Here is a 27,539-nt window from a genome sequence, read left to right on the forward strand (position 1 = left end):
GGCGGGGCAGTGGGACTAAATAGGATAAAATGGATCAGCTCATGATAAAATGGCGGAGCAGACTCGATGGGCCAAATGGCCTACTTCTGCTCCTTTGCCTTATGGTCTTATGGTTACAGGGAAAGTACCCATACTCCAGAGACAGGACTGGAGATCAGGACTGAATCTGGGTCACTGGAGCTGTTGTGCTGCAGCTGTACCAGTTGAGTTATTGTATTTAAGATTATTTTCCATTCGCAATATTTCTTGCTTTATGGACATTTCTGAAGTTACCTACATTGTTTAATATATTTTCCTCCAATAAGTTTTTTTTTGCTTCGGCATTTAATGCGTAGTTTGTAATTGATTTATTATTGTGACGTCTTGAGGTAACAAAGAAGAACTTTCTTTAGCACGCCATCCAGATAGATCATTCCAAACATCAGTCCATTGAACTATAAAACTTTGGTTAAACTGCACTTGGAATATTGTGTGCAGTTCTGTTTGGATCATCACAGGAAGGATATGGAGGCATTGCAGAGAACGGAACAGATTTACTATGACACTTCCTGGATCAGAGATGTAATACCTTGGTTCATATTTTTTACTGTTATGCTGTATGTATTTCATTTTGTGCAGTTGTTTATTCTTTACTAACCCTTCAGTTAAAATTCATAAATATAATTCCTTTAATTGTATGCAATGTGCTATCTGTTATTTTGTGGCATTAATTTGTATCAGGGTAGCAAATGACACAGTATCCACACAAACCGAGGTTTGGGGTGGGATCCAGTGTGCCTCAATCTCTAAAGTTTGGCAGGGCCGGAGGTTGTCTTACGCAGCCAAGGAAACTGGGCTGTTTCATTGATGTATGGTCTGGGATTGATTTCGTTGGATGCTGTGTAATTGCCCTGAGCATTGATCCAGTTGGCTGTATGTTTAAGTCTGTGTTAAACTATTGTTCAGTGAAGTGATTATGATACCTAATTATGGATGATGCAGTGGGAGAGCGGAGGTTTGATAAAATTGCGGGCAAAGAATTTGTTCCGGTTCAGACTAGCACTGACATAATGGCAGTGGAACTGCCTGGTACTATTGTGGCCCCAGGAGAGGGGGGGCTATGGACTGCCCTTTCCGGGAGGAGGGGAGTGAAGGCCAACAAGCCTTATTGGAAGCTGAGTTCCCATAGCTGATGGGTGGAGACTTTAAAGACTAGTTGCCCTCGTTTCTGCAGATCGAGGGGAAGGAGTGATGTAGAAGGTCTATTGAGTCCTCCAATGAGGGCTGAGCTTTCTGAGTTGGTAGCCCTTACCTCCCTGGTGAATAAATGGCAAAATGCCCAGGTTCAAAGTCCCACCTATCATAGGCTCAGCCTGTTCTCAGGAATGAAGTCTCCCCAAAAAGGAAGAGGAGTATGAGACCTGGGCACAGCAGACCTCTCTGTAGCTGGATGAGGGGCAGTGCTCTGATGACGAAAAAGACAGAGATTGGTTGAAAGTTTGAAGGGACTAGCTATTGATATAATGAGATCCGTAAAGACGCAGAACCCCTTTGCTACCTCTGCAGCCTACGTGCAAGCGCTAGAAAATATGTTTGGCGCGAAAGGAAGCCCATTGGAGCTTATGACGGGGTTCCAGAACATGTGTCAGGAGAAGGCGGAGAAGCTTTCTACCTACATTTTTCGGCTAGTGAGGCAGCTAAATTGTTTGCAGCATAGCAGGGCCATTCAAATGGCTGAGGTGGATCAGTTAAGAATGGACCAAGTGGTGAAAGTCTCCCATTCGCCGGACCTGGTCACTTCGGGTCTCTGAATGTCTCATAAGACAGGCCCCCCCTCCATCATTTGTCGAGCTGATCAGAGAAGTAAGAGAGGAGGAGAATGCAATGGAGGCACGGAAGGTCTGCAGGATACAATCTTTGGTAGCGGTCCCCTTGGCTTAAATGACCACTGATAACCCACCCTGGGGAGTAGTGATGGAGCTCGTGGCAGAGTTTAGGAGTGAGACGTCCCGGTTGTTATCAGCGGCTACGGTACCCCATACTATAGAGCTGATAGCGGGGCAGACCCCTAAGGGGACAGACTACACAGAGGGCTGCTAGTGGCCGGGAGCGGCTGGTATTTTTTGTTATAACTGTGTTGAAGAGGGACACTTCAGGCGGGAGTGTGAACGACGGGAAACCCCTCGGAGAGTGAGCCCCCGGGTACCTAAGCGGAGAGACCCAGTGAGGGAATGGCCTGGAATCTCGGGGAACAGCTTCCAGCAATATATCAAGGAACCCCCTAAGGCAGTGGCTGGGAGGTGAACCACAGATTACAATAGGAAATAGAAAAAGCGGTTCAAAAGGTTAATGTAACGGTTGTCATGGGAGATTTTAACATGCAGATCGATTGGGAAAATTAGGTTGGTAATGGATCTCAAGAGAGTGAGGTTGTTGAATGTCTAAGAAATGGCTTTTTAGAGCAAGATTGTCCTTGAGCCTACTAGGGGATCAGCTATACGGGATTGGGTGTTAGGTAATGAACCAGAGGCAATTAGGGAGCTTAAGGTAAAGGAACCCTCGGGAACCGCTGATCACAATATGATTGAGTTCAACTTGAAATTTGATAGGGAGGAAGTAAAGTCTGATGTAGCAGTATTTCAATGGAGTAAGGGAAATTACAGTGGTATGAGAGAGGAGTTGACCAAAGTAAATTGGAAGGAGATGCTGACAGGAGTGTCAGCAGAGCAGCGATGGTGTGCATTTCTGGGAAAAATGAGGGAGGTGCAGGACGTATGTATTCCAAAAGTGAAGAAATACTCAAATGGTAAAATAGTACAACCATGGCTGACGAAGAGGGAAGTCAAACTTATTGTAAAAGCGAAAGAAAGGACATACAACAAAGCAAAATTTAATGAGAAGATAGAGGATTGGGAAGTTTTTAAAACCTACAGAGAGCAACTGAAAAAATCATTAGAAGGGAAAAGATGAACTATGAAAGCAAGCTAGCAAATAATATCAAAGTGGATAGTAAAAGTTTTTTCAAGTATGTTAAAAATAAAGGAGAAATGAGAGTGGATACAGGGCTGCTAGAAAATGAGGCAGGGGAAATAATAACGGGGACAAGGGGATGGCTGATGAACTAAACAAGTATTTTGAATCAGTCTTCACCATTGAAGACACAAGCAGTATGTCTGATGTTGTGGTGTGAAGAGGAAGAGAAATGGGTGCAGTTACTGTTGCAAGAGGGAAGGTGTTCAAAAAGCTGAAAGACCTAAAGGTACATACGTCACACAGACCAGATGAACTGCAACCTTGGGTTCTGAAAGAGGTAGCTTTAGAGATTGTGGTGGCATTAGAAAATTCAAAAATCATTGGACTCTGACATGGTGCCACAGGACTGGAAAATTGCAAATGTCACTCCTCTCTTTAAGAAAAGAGAAAGGCAGCAGAAAGGAAATTATAGACCAGTTAGCCTGACCTCAGTGGTTGAGAAGATGTTGGAGTCAATTGTTAAGGATGAGGTGATTGAGTACTTGGTGACACAGGACAAGATAGTACAAAGTCAGCATGGTTTCCTTCAGCGAAAGTCCTGCCTGCTGAACCTGTTGGAATTCTTTGAGAAGATTACAAGTAGGATAGATAAAGGGGATGCAGTGGATGTTGTATATTTGGACTTTCAGAAAGCCTTTGACAAGGTGCCACACATGAGGCTGCTTACCAAGTTAAGAGCCCGTGGTATCATAGAAAAGTTATTAACACGGTTAGAGCATTGGCTGATAGGTAAGAGGGAGCAAGTGGGAATGAAAGGATCCTTTTCTGGTTGGCTGCCAGTGACAAGTGGTGTTCCGCAGGGGTTGGTGTTGGGATGCTTCTTTTTAGGCTGTTTATCAATGATTTAGATGATGGAATAGATGACTTTGTTGCCAAGTTTGCAGATGATATGAAGATTGGTGGGGGGTCGGTAGTGTTGAGGAAACAGGTAGGATCCAGAAGGTCTTAGACAGATTACGAGAACGGGCAAGAAAGTGACAAATGAAATACAATGTTGGAAAATGCATGGTCATGCACTTTGGTGGTAGAAGCAAACTTGTGGACTATTTTCTAAACGAGGAGAAAATCCAAAAATCTCTGATGCAAAGGGACTTGGGAGTCCTTGTGCAGAACACCCTGAAGGTTAACTTGCAGGTCGAATCGATGTTGAGGAAGGCAAATGCCATGTTAACGTTCATTTTAAGAGGTCTAGAATGCAAGATCAAGGATGTGGTGCTGAGGCCTTATAAGGCACTAGTGAGGCCTCGCTTTGAGTATTGTGAACAGTTTTGGACTCCGCATGTTAAAGAAGATGTGCTGGCTTTGGAGAGGGTCCAGATGAGGTTCACAAGGACAATTCCAGGAATGAAAGGGTTATTATATGAGGAACATTTGTTGGCTCTGGGTATGTACTCACTGGAATTCAGATACCTTTCAAATGCTGAAAGGCCTAGACAGAGTAGATGTGGAAAGGATATTTCCCATGCAGGAGAGTCTAGGACAAGAGGACACAGCCTCAGGATAGAGGGGCGCCCTTTCAAAACAGAGAGTTTCTTTTAAACTCTGGTGAGTACAGGTCTAGACCCATCAACTCTCTCCACACATTAAGACTTTCATTCCTAGAATTATACTCAGGAATCTCCTCCTGGATTCTCACTAATGCCAGCACATCTTTTCTTAGACAAGGGGGTCCAGAACTGCATAATACTCCAAGTGTGGTCTAACCAAAGCCTGAAAAAGCCACAGCATTGCATCCTTGCTCTTATTTTCTAGTCTTCTCAAAATGAATGCCAACATTGCATTTGCCTTCCTCACAATGAACTCAACCTGCAAATTAACCTTTAAGAAATCCTGCACAGGACTCCCAAGTTCTTTTGCAGCTCTGATTTTAGAATTTTCTTCCCTTTGGAGGTTATGTAGATAGAATATGAGTTGTTGCTCCTCCACCCTGAGAGTGGTCAGAGGTTTAGTTTCACAAAACAAGGTTTGCCTGTGAGTGATGGGAAACTTTTTCTCATTGTGGTTGTGTATCTTTGGAATACTCTACCTCAGAATACTGTCGGTGTTGAGTACACGTTGATTATACGCAACACTGGGACTGGCAGATACTTAGTCTGTAATAGAATGAAGGATGTGATGATCCAGCAAAAAGCGGAGTTGTGGTCATCAAGCAGATCAGCTATGTTTTTACTGAATGAAGTAATAATCTCAAAGGCTGAGTAGCTAGATCTTCATTCATTTCTGACATTCACATCATGAAATTCTGTTTGCTGAAATGACAAAACTCCATCCACTTTAAAATGTTGTGGAAATAATAAATTCTATCCACCATATGCTAAAGGCATTCAGTTAAGTATCGTAGTATCATTACTCCATGTAAGATATATTCAGGAGATATTGTTAAATCATTATTACATACAATTTCAGATTAATTTCAGGCAAAACATGAAATTGTTTTGTCAAATATGAAAAGAAAATGTAAAATAGTTTTCTTCAAATAACGATTTCTGAATATTTCTCACTGACTTCAAAAACCCATCAAGTTCTGTTGTGTCCCTCCTGATTAGGCTTGCCACTTTATTTCTAGCTATAAGGTTTCATTGATTACTTATTACTTACTTATTGATTACTTACTATTGTGTTGTTAAGCAATTAACCTTCAACATGAGGTCGGCCATTATAAAATCACTTGTATACTTATTCATTCATTTGTCGGAAGCACTTTTACAAATTGAAGGAATTTTAATCAACATTTGAATCCACTTCTCTTGAGAACACTAGGAAGTACTTACTTTTCACTCAGCACCTTGCATGCTGTAACGCATTGATAATCAATAAAACTGCCTTCAAACTACAACTACACCAGGACTGGAGTTTACCTATCAGCCTAACTTCAGAAAACACAGAAAATTTAGGTGCGGAATAGGTACAATGACACACAATACTGGTTCTTTTCAACTCTGTTGACTCTTCCACTGTTTCTGTTCGGTCACATTGGCTATTTGATGTCTGGCAATGAGTGAATGGAATTTTGGTCCAATTGAGCTTTGGGAAGAACTAAGAATCGTTGGCTTTGGCTGCACATCTCTGATATCAGACCACTGACTTTATCAGTCTCCCTTTCACTGTTTGGTCAGACCTGTAACCTTAAACCTGATCTGAGCTCCCAGCGGAGTTCCCTTCTCAAAATCTGCCTGTAATATCAGCTCAGTTCACCCACGTCTATGAAGTTCCAGACCAATATTCCAGATCTTGCCATCCTCAGATCTTAACCTCCATAGCCTTGTGTGTAACCAAACTCTTCAACCATATGCTAGTACACATGATTTATAGAGCCTATAAAAAGTAATCACACCCTTGGAAGTTTCCATGTTTTATTGTTTTACAGCATTGAATCACAGAGGATTTAATTTGGCTTCTTTTGATGCTGTTCAAAAGAAAAAAACTCTTTTGTGTTAAAGCAAAGCCAGATCTTCACAAAGTGATCTAAATTAATAACAAATACAAAATACAAAATAATTGATTGTATAAGCATTCACCCCCTTTAATATGACACACCAAATCATCACTGGTGCAGCCAATTGGTTTCAGAAGTCACGGCATTATTTAAACTGCGCTATGTTTTTGGGGACATGTGTGCAGTTAAGGTGTTTCAATTGATGGTAGTAAAAATACACCTATACCTGGAAGGTCCAACTGCTAGTGGGTCAGTATTCTGATAAAAACTACACAATGAAGTCAAAAGGACCTCCAAGCCGTTCTGCAAAAAAGTTATTGAAAAGCACAAGTCAGGTGGTTGATACAAGAAAATTTCTACGTCACTGAGCACCCCTTGGAGTACAGTTAAGTCAATCATCAAGAAATGAAAAGAAAATAGCACGGCTGTAAATCTACCCAGAGCAGGCCATCTTCAATAACTGAGTGACCGTGCAACAAGAAGACTAGTGAGGGAGGCCACTAAGTGACCTATGAGAACTCTGGAGGAGTTACAAACTTCAGTGGCTGAGATGGGAGAGACTGCGCATACAACAACTGTTGCCTAGGTGCTTCACCAGTCTCAGCTTTATGAGTGTGGCAGAGAAGGCTACTGTTGAAAAATACTCACATGAAATCTCAGCTAGGGTTTGCCAGAAGGCATATGGGAGGCACTGAGGTCAGCCAGAAGAAGGTTCTATAGTCTGATGAAACTAAAATTGAGCTGTTTGGCCATCGGACTAAATGCTATATTTGGCATAAGCCAAGCACCGTAAATCATCAAAAACACACCATCCCTGCCGTGAAGCATGGCAGTGGCTGCATCGTGCTGTGGGGATGCTTCACTGCAGCAGGCCCTGGAAGGCTTGTGAAGGTAGAGGGTAAAATGAATGCAGCAAAGTACAGGGAAATCTGAGAGGAAAACCTGATGCAGTCTGCAAGAGAACTGCAACTTAGGAGAAGATTTGTTTCCCAGCAAGATAATGACCCTAGGCATAAAGCCAAAGCTACACGGGAATGGCTTAAAAACAACAAGTTAATTTCCTGGAGGGCGAAGTCAAAATCCAGATCTCAATCCAATTGAGAATTTAGGGCTGGTCTTGAAAAGGGCTGTTCACTCATGCTCCCCTTGCAATCTGATGGAGCTTGAGGGAAAAATTGCAGTGGTCATATGTGTAAAACTGATAGAGACCTATCCACACAGACTCAAGGCTATAATTGCTGCCAAAGGCACATCTACTAAATACTGTTTACTACTAAATACTGTAGAGATCTGTTTCACTTTGACACAAAAGAGTCTTTTTCTGTTGATCAGTTTTTAAAAGCCGAAGGAAACCCAATGTGATTCAATGTTATAAAACAACAAAACATGAACACTTCCAAGGGGGCGAATATTTTTTATAGGCACTGTAAGTGATTCTAGACCTACACACTTCCTGGTCCAATATGGCTACATTTTCGATGATTTTAAGTTCCCTGGCCCCCACCGCTTTATTTTCACCATGGATGTCCAGTCCCTATATACTTCCATCCCCAATCAGGAAGGTCTCAAAGCTCTACGCTTCTTTTTGGATTCCGGACCTAATCAGTTCCCCTCTACCACCACTCTGCTCCGTCTAGTGGAATTAGTCCTTACTCTTAATAATTTCTCCTTTGGCTCCTCCCACTTCCTCCAAACTAAAGGTGTAGCTATGGGCACCCGTATGGGTCCTAGCTATCCCTGCCTTTTTGTTGGGTTTGTGGAACAATCTATGTTCCGTGCCTACTCTGGTATCTGTCCCCCACTTTTCCTTCGCTACATCGACGACTGCATTGGCACTGCTTCCTGCACGCATGCAGAACTCGTTGACTTTATTAACTTTGCCTCCAACTTTCACCCTGCCCTCAAGTTTACCTGGTCCATTTCTGACACCTCCCTCCCCTTTCTAGATCTTTCTGTCTCTGTCTCTGGAGACAGCTTATCCACTGATGTCTACTATAAGCCTACTGACTCTCACAGCTATCTGGACTATTCCTCTTCTCACCCTGTCTCTTGCAAAAACGCCATCCCCTTCTCGCAATTCCTCCGTCTCCGCCGCATCTGCTCTCAGGATGAGGCTTTTCATTCTAGGACGAGGGAGATGTCTTCCTTTTTTAAAGAAAGGGGCTTCCCTTCCTCCACTATCAACTCTGCTCTTAAACGCACCTCCCCCATTTCACGTACATCTGCTCTCACTCCATCCTCCCGCCACCCCACTAGGAGTAGGGTTCCCCTGGTCCTCACCTACCACCCCACCAGCCTCCAGGTCCAACATATTATTCTCCGTAACTTCCACCACCTCCAACGGGATCCCACCACTAAGCACATCTTTCCCTCCCCCCCTCTCTCTGCATTCCGCAGGGATCGCTCCCTACGCAACTCCCTTGTCCATTCGTCCCCCCCATCCCTCCCCACTGATCTCCCTCCTGGCACTTATCCGTGTAAGCGGAACAAGTGCTACACATGCCCTTACACTTCCTCCCTTACCACCATTCAGGGCCCCAAACAGTCCTTGCAGGTGAGGCAACACTTCACCTGTGAGTCGACTGGGGTGATATACTGCGTCCGGTGCTCCCGATGTGGCCTTTTACATATTGACGAGACCCGACGCAGACTGGGAGACTGCTTTGCTGAACATCTACGCTCTGTCCGCCAGAGAAAACAGGATCTCCCAGTGGCCACACATTTTAATTCCACATCCCATTCCCATTCTGACATGTCTATCCACGGCCTCCTCTACTGTAAAGATGAAGCCACACTCAGGTTGGAGGAACAACACCTTATATTCCGTCTGGGTAGCCTCCAACCTGATGGCATGAACATCGACTTCTCTAACTTCCGCTAAGGCCCCACCTCCCCTCCGTACCCCATCTGTTACTTATTTTTATACACACATTCTTTCTCTCACTCTCCTTTTTCTCCCTCTGTCCCTCTGAATATACCCCTTGCCCATCCTCTGGGTCCCCCCCCGTCTTTCTTCCTGGACCTCCTGTCCCATGATCCTCTCGTATACCTTTTGCCAATCACCTGTCCAGCTCTTGACTCTATCCCTCCCCCTCCTGTCTTCTCCTATCATTTTGGATCTCCCCCTCCCCCTCCAACTTTCAAATCCCTTACTCACTCTTCCTTCAGTTAGTCCTGACGAAGGGTCTCGGCCTGAAACGTCGACTGCACCTCTTCCTGCAGATGCTGCCTGGCCTGCTGCGTTCACCAGCAACTTTAATGTGTGTTGCTTGAATTTCCAGCATCTGCAGAATTCCTGTTGTTATGGTTACATTATCATTTGTTTTGCCCAGTCAGTTTCTGTGGATATTGGAAAACCATGTCTCCCTGCACACTGAAGTTAGATTTAATGTAAGATCCAACCTAAAACGACCATAAAATGAAATGAACTTATTATATCAGGGTTAGTTTGGAAACACATATTGATTAATGAATATTAATATTAGTTACTCATAACTGATATGACAATAAACTAAACCTTTAATAGTGTTCGTCAAATGAAATGTTTGAAGATGGTGTTTAGCTGTTCTGGAATAGGGTTTCTTTGCTAACAGTTGTATGTAAAGCAGATGATTGGCCCTCTATTCACTATTGTCTCTTATCATTAGATTACGTAGACCATGAATCAGGACCCACAACCAACGGGAAAAGTGGGGTGGAGAGGGTGTGTTTAAGTGTGAATTGCAGTAAATGCAGACACATGAAGCCAGAGACATCTCCTGGTTATTGAGAGATCTGAAGAAGTGAAAACTCAGCAACAACGGTACTCTCTGGCCCCAACAAACAGGTTATAGAAGAACTGGGCCACCACATAAAGGCAAATGCAGAATCTTGGGGTGCAGATGCTTTAGCTAGGTAATTTTCTTAGATTCACAGTATAATTATTGCATTTTCATCTATTGTTTGTAATCATTAACATTTCTTTGCATTTCCGTTGAAGAGGGATATAACTAATAAGTGTACAAAGACATTCTTTGAATAGAATTGGAGTTTTTCCAAAATACTGTAATGTGATTGCTATTCTGAAGACTAACGGAATTTAATTCTTGGTGAGATGTGGTGTACATTGTGTCTGCAAATAATTTCTGCCTTCATTTTCCATATTTGTGAAAGTTGTTTGAGATCCACCCTCAAGCTAAGACATACTTCCCGAAGTTCAATGGCTACAAAGCCTCTGACCAGCCTATCGGAAAACATGGTCGCATTGTCATGGAAGCTGCAGCGGATGCTGCCCATAATGTGGACAACCTGAGTAAACACCTGGAAAAGCTTGCCAGGAAACATGGTGAAGAACTTCTTGTGGATCCTCATAACTTTCAGGTACGTAACTCTTTTAGAGATTCTTCCTCATAGTCATTGCGCAAACTTTGTTATTGTAATTAGATCAGCAACTCTGAACTTTTTACTTCATTTAGTTGAAGTTTCAGCGGTCCAGAAGTGTAATCTTGTTCAGTTTGACTGGGAATATGTTTTCCAGCTGCACTATAAATAGGAAAGCAGTGAAAGTACAAACAAACAACACTAGTTTAATGGGAAAAATCATCTGTTGACAATACTAAAACTGCCTTATGTTATTTATTTTTCATTTTTCCAGCTGTTTGCTGATTGTATCGCGATTACACTGGCCGTTCACATGCCTGCGTTCTCCCCTGCAGCCCACTGTGCAGTCGACAAGTTCCTTGAGTTGCTCACACATGAATTGAGCTCCAAGTACCGCTAAAGACACAATCAACAAACTACAGTGAATGACTGAAAAATTATCATTTAATTCCACATTTTGTCATTGATTAATTGTCATATTTGTTAAACTGAGCTAAATAAACATTCACTTTTATGAATGCCTTATCATTTGCTGTGGCTGATTATTAAACATGTTTTTCAGAAAAATACCGGTCAGAGATGTCTATTGGCAAAAACACAAACGATACTGCAGAGTCTGTTTACCTCTATCACTAGATAACAACAAAGAGGAGAAAGAACTTGGACATAAGAGCATTGAGCCAACAAATGTCTGTTTGCATGGCAGTTACTTTTCGCCCCATTGTAAATGAATCAAGCTCACAGCAGAGATTTCTGAAAATCAAATATCTGAAATAGGAGATTGAAATCTCTCCATATCACTTTCAAACATTCAGCAACACATCATTAGTCACTACTCACAGCAAGCTTTACACTTAAGATATAGATAAATAGAGTTGTAGAGTTATACAGTATGGAAACAGGCCATTCAGCCCAACTCATCCATGCTTGCCCATGTCAATCTAATCTAGTCCTATTAGCTGTTGTTTGGCCCATTTTCATCAAAACCTTCTCTATCTGTGGAAATGTTCAAATGTCTCTTCCACATTGTAATTATACCTGCATCTACAGCCTCTTCTCCCAGTTCATTTCATATACCCACACTCTGTGAAAAAAAATCCACATACTCGTTTTTAAAATCAGTTTCCCACTCACCATAAATTGTTTTGTTTTAGGCTCCCCTACACTCAGATGACCATCCATTTATACCCCTCACGATCTTATACACCTCTGCCAAGCCAACCCTTAGCCTTCTACACTCCAGGGAAAATGTGAAGGCTAATTCAGGTTCTCCTTAAAACTTAATCCCTGAAAAGGTATTTTGTTTTCCAAATCAGAGTTACCAATGTGGCTTTAAATATTCAGTCACATAATTATGAAGGTTCAATGTCCAATGATAAACAGGGACGAAATCATCATTACTATTTCTTTTAAAACCATTATGGAAAGAGGAATTCATTTTTCCAATTGGAATACAGAAGTTGGACTATTCAGTTTGTTTAAGTAACTCCACAATTTCCTGCAATATATTTTCTCGAAGTCCATTCTGAGATGCAAGTTTTCCTTCTGTGATAAGAGCAGCTTGATAATAGTATCTTGGGGATATAAACTTCGGCCGCAAATGCCTCCACTTTAGTATGTTGATATGCCACTGGATATCATTGAAATTTTCTCTGAATTCACCAGATTTCATATCTTTTGCCGCAGTAAATACTGATGAGAAATACACATTTAAAACTTTACCCTTCGTTCGTAACTCCACACATAGATTACCACATTGAACATAAAGGGGAAATACACTCTACTTTATAAAGAAGTGACATGGGTTTGGAATCATTGTGGATAGAGCTAAGGAACCACAAGGGGAAAAAGACTCGGATGGACGTTATATACAGATCACCAAACAGTAGGAAGAATGTGGTAGAAGTTACACAGGAGATAGAAAATGCATGCCAAATGGACAATGTTACAGTGATATGGCCCAAGTGCAGAGTGAGAGACACTGACGCGGGTCAATAGTTCACAGACTTTAATGTGAACAGTGTTAAAGGCAAAAGAAAAACAATAAACGTTAGGCCAAACAGGGCCGTTAACTAAAACTCTCAAATGGAAAACAAAGCTTACACTGTGGCTGAAAGGAATAACTAAATATAAAACGAATACCGCTAGTCTTCAGAGTCAGTTGACTCGACAGTCCAATTTCTCAGGCAAGGCCGAATGCAAACAGGCAGCGAAACATTGCTGTGTTCCAAGTCTCGACAAATACTGCGACAGAATGAATGGAGTTAAATACTATCACAATGAAATAATTAGCTGACAAGTGCATATTCATGAGCGCAATTGCCGAATTTGCTGCGCTGCCGAATCCGTGGTTGTGACTGTTTCAGCATTGCAAAAGGAATTACAGAGACTTGAGAGAAGAGTTAGCCAAAGATGATTGGAAAAGAACACTGGCAGAGATGACGGTAGAGCAGCAATCGCTGGAATTTCTGGAAGCAATTCAGAAGGTGCATGATATACATATTCCAAAAAGAAAGAAGTACTCTAAAGGCAAGATGTCACAACCATGGCTAACAAGAGAAGTCAAAGCCAAATAAAAGCCAAAGGAAAGGCATATAATAGAGCAGAAATTAGTGCAAAGCTTTTAAAAACAAAAAAAGCAGGCAACTAACAAAGTCAGTAAGAAGGAAAAGGTGGAACATGAAAGTAAGCTAGCCAATTATATTGAGGAAGATACCATAATTTCTTCATACGCATAAAGTCTAAAGGATAGGCAAGAGTGTGTAGCAGACTGCTGGGAAACAATGCTGGAATGGTAGTAATGGGGACAAGGAAATGGCAGATGAACTGAATAAATATTTTGCACCATTCTTCACTGTGGAAAACACCAGCAGTATGGTGGAAGTTCCATAGTGTCAGTGGTCAGAAGTGTGTGAAGTTGCCATTACTATGGAGAAGGTTCTTGGGAAACTGAAAGCTCTGAAGATAGATAAGTCACCTGGACCAGATGGTGTACATTCTTGGGTACTGAAAAATGTGACTGAAGTAATTGTGGAGACATTAGTAATGATGTTTCAAGAATCACTAGATTCTAGAATGGTTCCGGAAGACTGGAAAAATGCAAATGTCACTCCTCTCTTCAAGAAGGGAGAGAGACACAAGAAAAGAAGTTATAAGCCATTTTATTCTGACAGTGGCTGGGAAGATGTTAGAGCCGATTGTTGAGAATATGGTTTTGGGGTACCTGGAGGCACATGATAAAACAGGGTGTAGTTTTCTCAAGGGAAACTAATGTCTGACAAACCTGTTGGAATTCTTTGAAGAAATAACTGACAGGATAGACAAAGAAGAATTGGTTGATGTTGTGTACTTGAAATTTCAGAAGGCCTTTGACAAGGTGCTACACATGAGGCTGTTGAGCAAGTTAAGAGCCCTTGGTATTCCAGGAAAGATTCTAGCATGGATAAAGCAGTGGCTGATTGGCATGAGGCAAAGAGTAGGAATAAAGGGAGCCTTTTCTGGTTGGCTGCTGGTGACTAGTGGTGTTCACAAAGGTCTCTGTTGGGACCAATTATTTTTATGATTTATGTAAATAACTTGGATGATGGAATAGACAACTTTGTTGGACGATACAAAGCTAGTTGGAGAAGCAGGCAGTTTTGAAGAAATAGAAAGGTAACAGAAGGATTTAGGCATATTAAGGAAATTTTCTGAATGGAGAGAAAATTCAAAAAAACTGAGGCGCAAAGGGACTTGGATCTTTCTGCAGGATTCCCTAAAGGTTAATTTGCAGGTTGAGTCTGTGGTGAGGAAGGCAAATGTGATGTTTGCATTAATTTCGAGAGAACTAGAATATAAAAGCAAAGATGTAATGTTGAGGCTTTATAGAGCACTGGTGAGGCTTTACTTGTTGTGAGCAGTTTTGGGCCCATTATCTTAGAAAGGATGTGCTGACACCAGAGAAGGTTCAAAGGAGGTTTATAAAAATGATTCCAGGATTGACTGGCTTGTCATATGCAGAGTGTTTGATGGCTCTGGGCCTGTACTCACTGGAATTCAGAAGAGTGAGAGGTGACCTAATTAAAACCTATCGAATGCTGAAAGGCCTCAAAAGAGTCGATGTGGAGAGGTGGATGTTTCCTATGGTGGGAAAGTCTAGGACCAGATGGCACAGCCTCAGAATAGAGGAGCATATTTTAGAACAGAGATAAGGAAGCATTTATTTAGCCAGAGAGTGATGAAACTATGGAATTCGTTGTCAGAGGTGGCTGTGCAGGTCAAATCTTTATGTATACTTAAGGCAGAGGTTGATAGATCCTTGATTGGTCTGGGCATAAAAGGATACAGGTAACCTCTGGGAGCCCTCCACACTATCCACAACACCCCCAACCTTTGTGTTATCAGCAAATTTACTAACCCATCCCTCCACTTCCTAATTATATTATGCCTCTCCAAATATTGATAAATCCTGCCTTTCAGGATCTTCTCCATCAACTTACCAACCACTGAAGTAAGACTCACTGGTCTATAATTTCCTGGGCTATCTCCACCCACTTTCTTGAACAAGGGAACCCTCTGCAACCTTCCAATCTGCTGCAACCTATCTCGTCCCCATCGATGATGCAAAGATCATTGCCAAAGGCTCAGCAATCGCCTCCCTCTCCTCCCACAGTAGTCTGGGGGTATATCTTGTCCGGTCCCGGAGACTTATCCAACATGATGCTTTCCTAAAGCTCCTGCACATCTTCTTTCTTAATGGCTATATGCTCAAGTTTTTCCATCTGCTGTAAGTCATCCCTACAATCGCCAAGGTCCTTTTCTGTAGTGAATACTGAAGCAAAATACCTCTGCTACCTCCTTCGGTTCCATACACACTTTTCCACTGTAACACTTGATTGGTCCTATTCTCTTACATCTTATCCTCTTGCTTTTCACATGCTTGAAGAATGCCTTGGGGTTTTCCTTAATCTTGCATGCCAAGGCCTTCCCACGGCCCCTTCTGGCTCTCCCAATTTTATTCTTAAGCTCCCTCCTGCTACCTTTATAATTTTCTAGATCTCTATCATTACCTGGTATTTGAACCTTCCGTAAGCTTTTCTTTCCTTCTTGACTAGATTTTCAACTGCCTTTGTACACCATGGTTCCTGTATGCTTCCATTCTTTCCTTATCTCATTGGAACATATCTGTGCTGAACATCACACATGTATCCCCTGAGCATTTGCCACATTTCTGCCGTACACTTTCCTGAAAACATCTGTTCCCAATTTATGCTTCCAAGTTCCTGCCTGATAGTTTCATATTTCCCCTTACTTCAATTAAACACTTTCCTAACTTGCCTGTTCCTATCCTTCTCCAATGCTATGGTAAAGGAGATAGAAGTATGATCACTATCTCCAAAATGCTCTCCCACTGAGAGATCTGACACCTGACCCGGTTCATTTCCCAGTACCAGATCAAGCACAGCCTGTCCTCTTGTAGGCTTATCTACATACTGTGTCAGTAAACCTTACTAATCACACATAACAAACTCCACCCCATCTAAACCCCTACCTCTAGGGAGATGCTAGTCAATATGGGGAAATTAAAATCCCCCATCATGACAATATACCATACATTTTCCCTGGAATATCCGCTCTAGGTATTTCTGTGATGTTCCTCCTAATCAATATCACATCACACCCTTCTCTCTTATTTCCACCTTGGTCATGCTGGAAACATTGTTATCTTGCAACATTGAGCTGCCAGTCCTGCCCATCCCTCAACCAGAATATTAATATGGGAGAAGAGTCAAGCTATTCAACTCTTCAAGCCTGCTACATCATTCATCAAGGCTGATTTTTTTCGAACTCCATTTTCCACTTCTCCCCATTAACTGTAAACCCCTTACTGATCAAGTACCGATCATCTCAAGCCCACCACCCTTGCAGAAGCCCAGGCAGTCAACAGTAGTTCGCAAGGTTCCTCTGTCCTGGGCCTGGCTCTCAAGTTGTTCTCAGGTGTAGCCACATTCTTGGTGTATCTCTCTGCTCCAGCGATGAGGTATTTGGAGCTTCCATTGGCATTTCTTTTGCTTGGGATTTTTACTGGATGTGGCTGATAGCCCCATGCCCATCCCTCCTCCTTTCTCAGCTGAGCTTTTGACCATCCATGGCAGAGTTAGTATCTATCAGCCTGGGCCTTAAACACACCCAATAACTTGGACTCTGCAGCTATGTTAGCAAAAGATTCCACAGCATCACCACCCTCTGGCTGAAGAAATTCCTCCTCAGATCATTTAAAGGGGCAAACCTTTATTCTGAGGGCATGCCCTTGGATCCTAGCGTCTCATAATAATGGAAACTCCATCCACTCTATCCAGGCCTTTCATTATCCAATAGGTTTCATTGAGATATCCCATCACACTTCTGAAATCCATTGTGTACAGGTCCAGGGACATCAAACACTCCTCATATATTAAGCTTTTCATTCCAGTGATTATTCTTGTCTGGACCATCTCCGAGTTAACATGCCTATCCATAGAGACAGAACCCGAAATTGATCACAATATTGCTTCAGCAAGATCAATAAACTCACTCTCAACTCCATGTTGACAAATACAGTACTCCATAAAGGTCTAAGGCACCTTAGAGACTTATGCGCAGTATTGTATGACTTATAAAGCATTATATATCTGCTATTATATCCCCAGAATGAATGCTAATATTGCACTTAGCTTCTTTACCATTGACTCAGAATCAGAATCAGGTTTATTATCAACAGCATATGATGTGAAATTTGTTAACTTAGCAGCAGCAGCTCAATGCAATACATAATCTACCAGAGAGAAAAAAACATAATAATAATAAATAAATCAATTACATATATTGAATAAATTTTTTAAAAAACATGCTAAAACAGAAATATTGTATATTTTTAAAAAAGTGAGCTAGCATCCAAAGCTTCAATGTCCATTTAAGAATCGGATGGCAGAGGGGAAGAAGCTGTTCCTGAATCACTGAGTGTGTGCCGTCAGGCTTCTGTACCTCCTACCTGATGGCAACAGTGAGAAAAGGGCATGCCCTGGGTGCTGGGAGTCCTTAATATTGGATGCTGCCTTTCTGAGATGCTCCCTAGAGGTCAACCTGCAAGTTAACCATGAGGGAATTCTGAATTAGGACTCCCAATAACTTTACACCTCTGCTGTCTGAATTTTCTCCTTTGTTCTTCTTACCAGTGAGTATAACGCCACACTCACTATGCTGTATTCCATCTGTCTCTCCTTTGCTCACTCTCCCAACCTGTCCAGGTCAATCTGCAGACTCCCTGCCTCTGGGATATTGCCTGTTCCTCAAACATAGCCACAATGTTGTCAGTTACTTCATCCAGATCATTATTTTATAAAGAGAAAAGCTTCAAATCCAACACTAACCCCTTTGGAATTCCAAAAGTCACAAGCAGCCAACCTGAAAACTACCCTTTTGTCTCTCCAGTCTCCAACTTTTGGCAATCAACCACTTTTCTATCTATACTAGTACTTTATCACTTATCTAGTTTAGCACTCTTGTGTGCCAGACCTTGTTAAAGGCTTTTTGAAAATCCAAGCATATGATATCCACTCACTGTCTCTTGTTTCTGGTATGGATACAATATCACAATCCCACATGCAATACCATGCCCTGAGATCATCTGTCTGTCAGTCTTCTTGCAGTTTAGGTGATTAGACCTACCTAGCTCCTTGTCCTGGCCTGCTGACTGCATTTGTGCACTTTAACCTCCTGTTTACTTCAGTTTTTCTCACTGATAGCAAAACTACTTTTGGACCTGTATCTTGCTCAACTTGTTCAAACATATCCAAGTAACTCTAGCTGTTATCCCTGCAAGGATATCGGAAGCCTTATTGCATCGTGTCCTTCTTGTACAGGTGACTCTGTCCTGGAAGATATCCCAACACTCCAAGATATACCTCGGACCTGCACCAGTTCATCAGCCACACATTCATCAACCCTATCCTCCTATTCCCATGTTCACTAGGACACAGCACATGGAGTTACCCAGAGATTATAACCCTACTGCTCCTACTTTTTAAACTTCTACCCATCTCTCTCAATTCCCTGTGCAGTATCTCATCCTTTTGATTCATCTACAGACCCAGTCGCTCTATACAGTCTATCAAGAGTTGCAACTGAACACACCTCTCACGGGTAGAATCATCAGGAACCATGGAAGCTTCCCTAACCATCTGTCAGTACATCTAGTTGAACTTTTGTCTTTTTGTGTGTCTTCCCCCTAGCCATCAGTCTGTGGTTTTTGACTTGCCATGTGCTCTTGTTTGTTTTCATGCCCCAAGTGCTCCTGTCCCCTTCCCTGCTCTACTCCGGCCCCTGTATCTCTGATTACTCCGCCTCTTACCTATTTCTCACTATTACCTGTTTTGTTGCCACCTGTGTCTCATTGTGCTCCACCTATCACCTGTCTCTCTGTTTATTGCTCAGTGTATTTTAGTCCTGTGAGTTTTCCTGAGTCTTTCCAGCATTCGCATCTGAAATCTGTCTATCTGAATATCGACTCTGCCTGTTTCCAGATTCTGGTTTTTGGATTTCTCTGGAATTTTTGATCTCCGCCTGAACTTTGACGATAATTTTGTTGCCCCTCTGGATTTGTTACTCAGTAATATCACAGTGTGCACAGTATTTGGTTTGCGATTGGGTCCCTGCTTCAGCGCCCTGACACCATCCCATGTTCTGCAGGATGAACAGACAACTATCCTGACTGCCATCTCTAAACCACTAAGACAATGAAGGGACAGAAAAAATCTTACCTTACCAATGCCTAGCTTATTCACTGAAGCCTCTGTAAACAAAGTCTTACACTTACAATGGAATAAATCTGAAAAATTCCCTTCCTTCATTTTCATGTGCAAAACCAATAATCTATGTCTCTCTAGTGTTATTTAAATCAAGTAGACATAGACTCATTATGTAATGTGTCCCACTGTAAATCGTGCTGATGATTCTATAGAGTTGTAGCATGCTGTTTCAGCTTCAGAACGAACACATGAACAGAGGTCCATCAATGTCACGGTACTACTCTATCTTCAGCACACAACCTGAGTTCCTAACCAACAGAGCACACTCAGTAAGGATAGGTAGCATTACCTCCATCTTCATTATCCTCAACACTGGTGCCACACAAGGCTTCATCAGCGGTAGCCTACTCAGCTGTCTATACACTCACAACTCTGTGGCCAGGTTCTGCTCGAAATCCATCATTACAAATGATACCAGCACAGTGAGTCGAATCTCAAATAATAATAAGCTGAGTAAAGTAAGAGTCTAGTAACATGCTGTCATGACAACAATCTTTCCCTCAATGTCAGTGAAACAAAAGAGCTGGTCATTGACTTCACGAGGGTGGGTGGTGCACACACACCTGATTACATCAACGGTGTTGAGATCAAGTAGGTTGAGAGCTTCAAGTTCCCAGGAGTGAATATCACCCACAGGCTCCTAGTTACATCATGGCCAAGAAATCTCAGTTTCTTCTGGAGGCTAAAGAAATCTGTCATGTCCTATCTGACCGGCACTGGATTTTATTGATACACCATAGAATGCATCCTATCTAGATGGATCACAGGTTGGTATGGCAACTGTTCTCCCTATAATCACCAGAAAATGAAATGAGTTGTGAACAAAGTTCAACATAGAACAAAAACCAGCGTTTTTGTCCATGGAAAACACCAGTGTTTCCATGGACCCTGTCTACAGTTTTTGCTGCTCTGATGAAGAAATCAGAATATTCAAAGACCCTACTCATCCCAAACATTCTGTCTTCTCCTCCCTCCCAGAAGCCAGAAGATACAAATGCTTGAAAGCACATCTTACTCAGCCCAAGAACAGCTCTGACCCACTGTTATAAGGGCATCGATCAGTAAGGTAGTTGGATAATCTCTTGCCCTCAGTACCTACCTCACTATGGCCTTACACCTTATTGTCTGCGTACAATGCACTTTCTCAGTAAAGTTAACACTTTATTCTGAGTTCTTTTATTGTTTTACCAATTGCAGTTGGGAGTGTGGGCTGTTTTGTGCAACACCTGCGGCAGTGGTTGGAGAGGACAGGCTGCATGGATGGCAGATGGGGGAACATTCAAGCAAACTGGTGTGCAAGCTGAATGATGTTCAGCTTCATGACTGCTGTTGGAGAAACATTCATTCAGGCAGGTGGGGAGTATACCATCACACTGCAGAATTGTACCTTTGGAAGAAGGGAGGTGCTTACTGTGGTATGAGTGAGTTACTTGCCATTGCATAGCCAGAGTCTGGCCATCTTGTACATCCAAGTAGTTCAGTAGCTGATCCAGTTTGGTCCTTGGTCAGTGGTAACTCCCAGGATGTTGATGGTAGGACTCAATGATAATGGTCTTGAATACAAGTAAGAAGTCTGCATGGCATCTTGTTAGAGATCCTTGTTGCCTGGCACTTTGGTGAAGTGAATATTACTGGCTACTTGTGGCAAAATGTTGTTTGGGGTTTGTTCTAACAAGGCATGGGCCACTTCATTTTGAACATTGTAATGTCAGTGTGAGCACCCTCACACTTGCAAATGCAGGAAGTCTCACAGCTCTCTGGTGAAAATGATATCGTATCCATTAAATAGGGGCCGTGGACAATTCTGATTTGATGGAGACAGACATGAAAGCACAGAGGAACATCTGGAGAAATTTCTGAAACAACCAGTTCAATGCTGCTGCTTCTGGCGACCAAGATTGAGGTCGAATCGTTCGGATAGAGATGGTGCTCAGTACTCGGTGCCGGAGGGCTGATCGGAGGCTCAGAGTTTTCGGATGGCTCAGAGTCGGACTGTGGTCGGGCATGGCAGGGAGAGTTTTCTTCCTTCTCCCGTCTGCGTGAGATGTGGGACTTCTGAGAAACTTTGAACTCTTTTACTGTGCCATGGACTTCTTCATCAAGTTATGGTATTGTTGCACTGTTGTAACTATATGTTATAATTATGCGGTTTTGTTAGTTTTTTCAGTCTTGGTCTGTCCTGTGTTTTGTGATATCACACCGGAGGAAATATTGTATCATTTCTTAATGCATGCATTACTAAATGACAATAAAAGAGGACTACGTGTCCTCATAATCTAAGTAGGATGCTGGAATTACTCAACAGGTCTGCTGTACCTGTGGGTAAGAAAGAGGAAATTTCACCAACAAAACCTGACTCCCTGAGTATTTCCAACATTCTCTAAATTAGCATATTGGTTTGTTATTGCTGTGTGTTTTCATCCCACTTCTGTTATCTGACCAGTCCTTTGAAACTTTGCAGCATATTTCAAGAGCTAATATGTCTTTTTTTAGAAAGGAAAGACCAAAATTGTCTACAATAGCATACTCTTATTTCACCATGATTTTGGAACCTGGAACAATATAGGACAGGAAAAGGCCCTTCAGTCAAACCAGTTAAGCTAGTGATATCTAATCTATTCTGCCAGCACAATGTCCATATCCCTCGTTCTCTGCACATTCATGTGTCTTTCTGAGAGCGCCTTCAACACCTCTATCATCTCTACCTCCACTACCACCCATGGTAACATATCACAGCCCCCCAACCCTCTGTTAAAAAAAACAACCCTTATATTTTCCTTTGAACTTCCTCCTCTTACCATAAATGCATGCCCTCCAGTAGTGGACATCTTAACCTTGGGCAAGAAGACTCTGGCTGCCTCCTCTATCGATGCCTCTCATAATTTTACATATTTCTGTCAGGTCACTCCTCTCCCACTCCAGTGAAAACAACTCTGTCCACTACCCTTATAGCACATTCCCTCCAATCCAGCCAGCACACTGGTAAACCTCTTCTGAACCCTCTCCATGGCCCTCCCATCCTTCCAATGATGAGTGACCGGTTTTGAATACAATACTGCAGATGCTGTCTGAACTGAAATCCCCAATTAATTCTGTATCATGAACAAACACGGAAATGTTACAGCAGGTCTTCTCAGACAAACTATCAATAAACATTGTAAATGTTTGGGGTCCAAGCACTTTTGGACCCCATTAGCTGCAGCCTGGCTATCGATAAAGGGTCTATTTCTTTACTCTGTTTTCCATTTGTTAAACAACTCTCAATGGGCACAGTGACCCCAAATTCTGTGTGAACTGTCCTTGTTTATCTTCTCCTGAACACAAACTTATCGAAAGACTATTGAAAATCTAAAACACAAACAGACATGAATCCTCTGCCAGTTTATTATTCCCCATTACAAAGTCTCTCATCTTTGTTTATGGAGAACCCACATTTTCCCTTATTGGTCTTTTCATGTTTACATTCCACCTACAGTAAGTTTGTTAATGCTCATGGCTGGTTCAACATTGAATGGACACATGAAACAGAAAAAGAGCTTTGTCCATATGAGTTCATTTACCAAATTCATAAATCTACCCACTGACAATGCAAGATGCTATTAGTTAACCAGCGAATGTTGATAGCAGAGTCATCAGTCAGAAAGACCCCAGGGACCATGAAATAGAAACATAGAAACATAGAAAATAGGTGCAGGAGTAGACCATTTGGCCCTTCGAGCCTGTACCGCCATTTATTATGATCATGGCTGATCATCCAACTCAGAAACCCACCCCAGCCTTCCCTCCATACCCACTGACCCCCGTAGCTACAAGGGCCATATCTAACTCCCTCTTAAATATAGCCAATGAACTGGCCTCAACTGTTTCCTGTGGCAGAGAATTCCACAGATTCACCACTCTCTGTGTGAAGAAGTTTTTCCTAATCTCGGTCCTAAAAGGCTTCCCCTCTATCCTCAAACTGTGGCCCCTCGTTCTGGACTTCCCCAACATCGGGAACAATCTTCCTGCATCTAGCCTGTCCAATCCCTTTAGGATTTTATACGTTTCAATCAGATCCCCCCTCAATCTTCTAAATTCCAACGAGTACAAGCCCAATTCATCCAGTCTTTCTTCATATGAAAGTCCTGCCATCCCAGGAATCAATCTGGTGAACCTTCTTTGTACTCCCTCTATGGTAAGGATGTCTTTCCTCAGATTAGGGGACCAAAACTGCACACAATACTCCAAGTGTGGTCTCACCAAGACCTTGTACAACTGCAGTAGTACCTCCCTGCTCCTGTACTCGAATCCTCTCGCTATAAATGCACATTACTGCTGTAGTCCAGTATTTTTACAATAATGTTGTCTAATTTAACAATGTATTTTGTCTTCAATTTTCAATTGTTAGAATCCCATATATATATATACAGGGAAGAACATTATTCAAGTTATATTATAATACATATGTATTTAATTACAGCATCAGAAACATATTAATTTCTAATAAATAACAATATTACTCAATGAAAAAGGGTAATTGGCAAAATCAAGTTTCAGAGTTGAACTTCAATGAACAAAGAGTGTTTACAGTTTGATAATGAATGTGTTGAATTAATATTCAACAAAACTGGAGAATGATTCTTTGCATTGGATGAGCATGAGCGAGGCTCAGACAAGCATTGTTCAGCAAGTGTTTATCTTAACACTCAAATAAAGTAGGGTTGTTGCCCAATTTTGGAAAGTGTGTCCAACCCACCAAGTCGTCAGCCTATTAAAGTTAAGTGTTAGTCTGATATGAGCCCTATTGCAGCCTATAAAAGTGAAGTTAAAACTCCAGCTCAACCCAGCTTTCTTGTGCAAGCAGTGACAGTGACAGTTTAACAACCAAAATGGTGAAATTAACAGATGCTCAGGAAAAATACATCATGAACAAATGGGGCCATTTGGATAAGAAAGCAATAACTGCTCAAGCTTTGGCAAGGTATGATTCTCAAATGCATTTCCTGTTTTATATTTAATTCATACGCTATACTTTTAACTATAGTCCCAGTGAAACTTCTTTAATTTTCTGTGCTTGCCCAGATGTTTTTATAGGATGAGGGAACTAGTATTCAATTCTGCACTGAGGTTCTAGTCAAACCCACAGAAACCCAACTATTTACCTGATGAAAATTTCCTCAATCATGAGCTTTGAGGAATGAATTAATCCTAAGTAATCACAACAGAAAATGGGCAATTTGTTTTTCTCTTTCTAGGGTATTCGCGGTCTACCCCTGGACGACCAGGCTGTTTAAAAATTTCAATGGCCATTTTGCAGCCGGTGACCCTGGTGTTCAGGCTCATGCAGACAAAGTGCTAAAGGCTCTGAACACTGCAGCTGAGGATTTGAAGAGTATTGAAACCAATTTCTATGAACTCAGCAGTAAACATCAAAAAATCGGAGTGGACACTCAGAATTTCAAGGTAGAAACTGAGCTTTTCATAATTAGATTAGATTAGATTCAACTTTATTGTCATTGTGCCGAGTACAGATACAAAGCCAATGAAATGCAGTTAACATCTGACCAGAAATACAAAGAATAGTGTTATTTATGAAATAACTGTGAATAAAAAGTAAGTGCTACAGCACACAAATATAAAAGTACTGAGACAGTACAATATGGGTGCAATACTGCTTAGCGCTGTGATGTGAGGTTCAGCAGGGTCACAGTCTCAGGGGAGAAACTCTTCCTGTGCCTGCTGGTGCGGGAGCGGAGGCTCCTGTAGCGCCTACCGGATGGGTGGAGAGTAAAACGTCCATGGTTAAGGTGAGATGCATCCTTGATAATGCTTTTCACCCTGCCCAGGCAGCGTTTGTGGTAGATGTTCTCAATGGTGGGCAATTGGGTGCCGATAATCCACTGGGCAGTTTTCACCAAACGTTGGAGTACTTTGCGGTCCGATACAGGACAATTGCCATACCACACTGAGATGCAGTTGGTGAGCATGCTCTCAATGGTACAGTGGTAAAAGTACGTCAGTATCCTGGGACAGAGGTAAGCTTTTTTGATGCTCCACAGGAAATAAAGGTGCTATTGTGCCTTTTTGATCAGGATAGAGGAATAATATGCAGGATTGATCAGGATGGAGGAATAACATGCACATTATTGCTGATGGGGTGCTATAAATATTTCCAAATTACAGAGTCATGACCACCAAACATTGAGGAAAAAGAGATCACCTGGTTGCAGTGGAAAAGGCAGTTCTTCTCTAGTTTTCCTGGAGAACTAGATCTGGAGAGGGGTCACAGTTTAGAAAGTGTAATTACTTTAATGAGAGCTATTTACACAGGATGCTCACTCAACAATTCATGCACTAGATTAGACAGGATTGCACAAAAACACAAATTGATTTCAATTTCCCTTTGTTCACCATCTGACAGATGCAGAAGTTATTTTAACTTCACTGCTCCAGGGACACTGATATAATCCTCACATTGGCTGTTGTCTGCAGAGAGTTTGCTCCAGTTTGCTGTGCTTTAGGTTAATTAGCTGCTGTTTGGCAAAAACAATCAAACTGGCTTTGTTGGGCACATGAAACCGTGATATGGTGTCAAGGAACAGGGAAAAAGGTGGGGCCAATTTATTTGCAACACTGGGAACTGACATCAACCCAGAAGACAAAGTGGACTTCTGGGCTATTCTGTATGAAGTCATTGGAGATTTGAATTTTGCTTTCCAGGTTTGTTTCAATGTTGTATAATTATTGTTTATCTGCACAGCTTCTTGTTCAGGCCTTCATTGTTGAACTCGCTCTTCATGATAAAAAGACGTTCGGACCAGAGGAACATGAAGCTGTCTACAAGTTCTTTAAACTGGTGACAGAAGCTCTCTCCAGCAACTACCATTAAATCTATAACCTGCATCCTCCACCACCTTCAAAAATGCAATGAAGACATGTATTATCAGCATTTACAATGTGTTGTTTGCTTAAAGGCCCAGTGTAGCATCAGGTTCAAGTCATGCTAATATAAAGCTGGTACAGTGTTCCTCTTTGTCTGGTAATTTTCTTCAAAGCATGGAAATACCTGCAAGCATTTCTTCTGCTTCAATAAAGAAACTATTTTTCACTCACAATTAGAGGTAAATTATTCATTTCTGGAAAATGAAAATTCAAAGATCTATGATTTCCTCAGTAATGAGATCAACAATGGTTTGGCGTTAAAAAGTAGACATTGTGTTGCAGGACCTTTCCCTGGACAGTTTAAAGCATTATTTTGTCTGCTGAAGTAGTTCAGAGATAAATTAACTGCTGTACTTTGTGGAAAAGCAGCGGCCAATTTGTCACATATTTCTCACATTTCACGAAGGTATGAGGCTGTTTAGCCCATTGACGCATTGTCAGTTATCAGAACAATTACAAAACTGTTAGATTTTCCGTACCCATTCTCCTACACATCCATTAACACCTCCCTGATTCTCCCATCACCATCCATGATAGTCAATTTTTCTACACAGCAACATATAATTTCGATTCATTGTAAAAAGATTGTCTACATGGAGCAATGAACTATTCATCGGCGAGCCATCTTAAAAAAAGATTTGATGACTCGGATAACGCCCTCATTTTTCTTAAATAAAGTGTTACAGCATATAGAGTGCAGTGAAGTTCAGCACAAGAACAGAACCTTTGGGCCACAATGTCGATGCTCACCGTCATGCCAAGTTAAACTAATCCCATCTACCTGCACGTGCTTCCTCTCTCCTCATTCCCTACCTATTCAATTACCTGTCTAAATGCCTCTTAAACTTTGTTATTGTATCTGCTTCCGCTAGCACCCTTGGTAGCACACAGTAGCCATTCAGCATAAAAAACACCCTGCTTTGTAAATCTGCTTTAAAGTATCACTTTCTCATGTTAAAGCTATGCCCTCTAATATTTGACGTTTT

The 27,539-nt window shown here is 41.8% G+C and overlaps 2 protein-coding genes across 2 annotated transcripts; both read left to right on the forward strand.

Annotated features, from left to right (window-relative positions):
- The first annotated feature begins 968 nt into the window (after window positions 1-968).
- LOC140202432 (hemoglobin subunit alpha-like) lies at window positions 969-11,207 on the forward strand. Its single transcript, XM_072267298.1, has 4 exons — window positions 969-1,068; window positions 10,243-10,342; window positions 10,600-10,807; window positions 11,082-11,207. The coding sequence occupies exons 1-4, from the start codon at window positions 969-971 to the stop codon at window positions 11,205-11,207; spliced, it is 534 nt and encodes a 177-aa protein (XP_072123399.1).
- A 13,293-nt stretch (window positions 11,208-24,500) lies between these two features.
- LOC140203432 (hemoglobin subunit beta-like) lies at window positions 24,501-26,679 on the forward strand. The gene is made up of 3 exons (XM_072269492.1): window positions 24,501-24,592; window positions 24,867-25,074; window positions 26,372-26,679. The coding sequence occupies exons 1-3, from the start codon at window positions 24,501-24,503 to the stop codon at window positions 26,498-26,500; spliced, it is 429 nt and encodes a 142-aa protein (XP_072125593.1). The 3' UTR covers window positions 26,501-26,679.
- Window positions 26,680-27,539: the final 860 nt, after the last annotated feature.

This window comes from Mobula birostris, chromosome 9 (assembly GCF_030028105.1).
Source record: "Mobula birostris isolate sMobBir1 chromosome 9, sMobBir1.hap1, whole genome shotgun sequence".
In the NCBI taxonomy this organism is placed as follows: Eukaryota; Metazoa; Chordata; class Chondrichthyes; order Myliobatiformes; family Myliobatidae; genus Mobula; species Mobula birostris.

Excerpts from the sequence above, each read along its gene's own strand:
- LOC140203432 (XM_072269492.1), top strand. The coding sequence starts at position 24,501 with ATGGTGAAATTAACAGATGCTCAGGAAAAATACATCATGAACAAATGG. Across the intron at positions 24,593-24,866 it reads ACTGCTCAAGCTTTGGCAAG|GGTATTCGCGGTCTACCCCT; the intron begins GTATGATTCTCA and ends TTCTCTTTCTAG. Across the intron at positions 25,075-26,371 it reads TGGACACTCAGAATTTCAAG|CTTCTTGTTCAGGCCTTCAT; the intron begins GTAGAAACTGAG and ends TTATCTGCACAG.
- LOC140202432 (XM_072267298.1), top strand. The coding sequence starts at position 969 with ATGGATGATGCAGTGGGAGAGCGGAGGTTTGATAAAATTGCGGGCAAA. Across the intron at positions 10,343-10,599 it reads GGTGCAGATGCTTTAGCTAG|GTTGTTTGAGATCCACCCTC; the intron begins GTAATTTTCTTA and ends ATATTTGTGAAA. Across the intron at positions 10,808-11,081 it reads TGGATCCTCATAACTTTCAG|CTGTTTGCTGATTGTATCGC; the intron begins GTACGTAACTCT and ends TCATTTTTCCAG.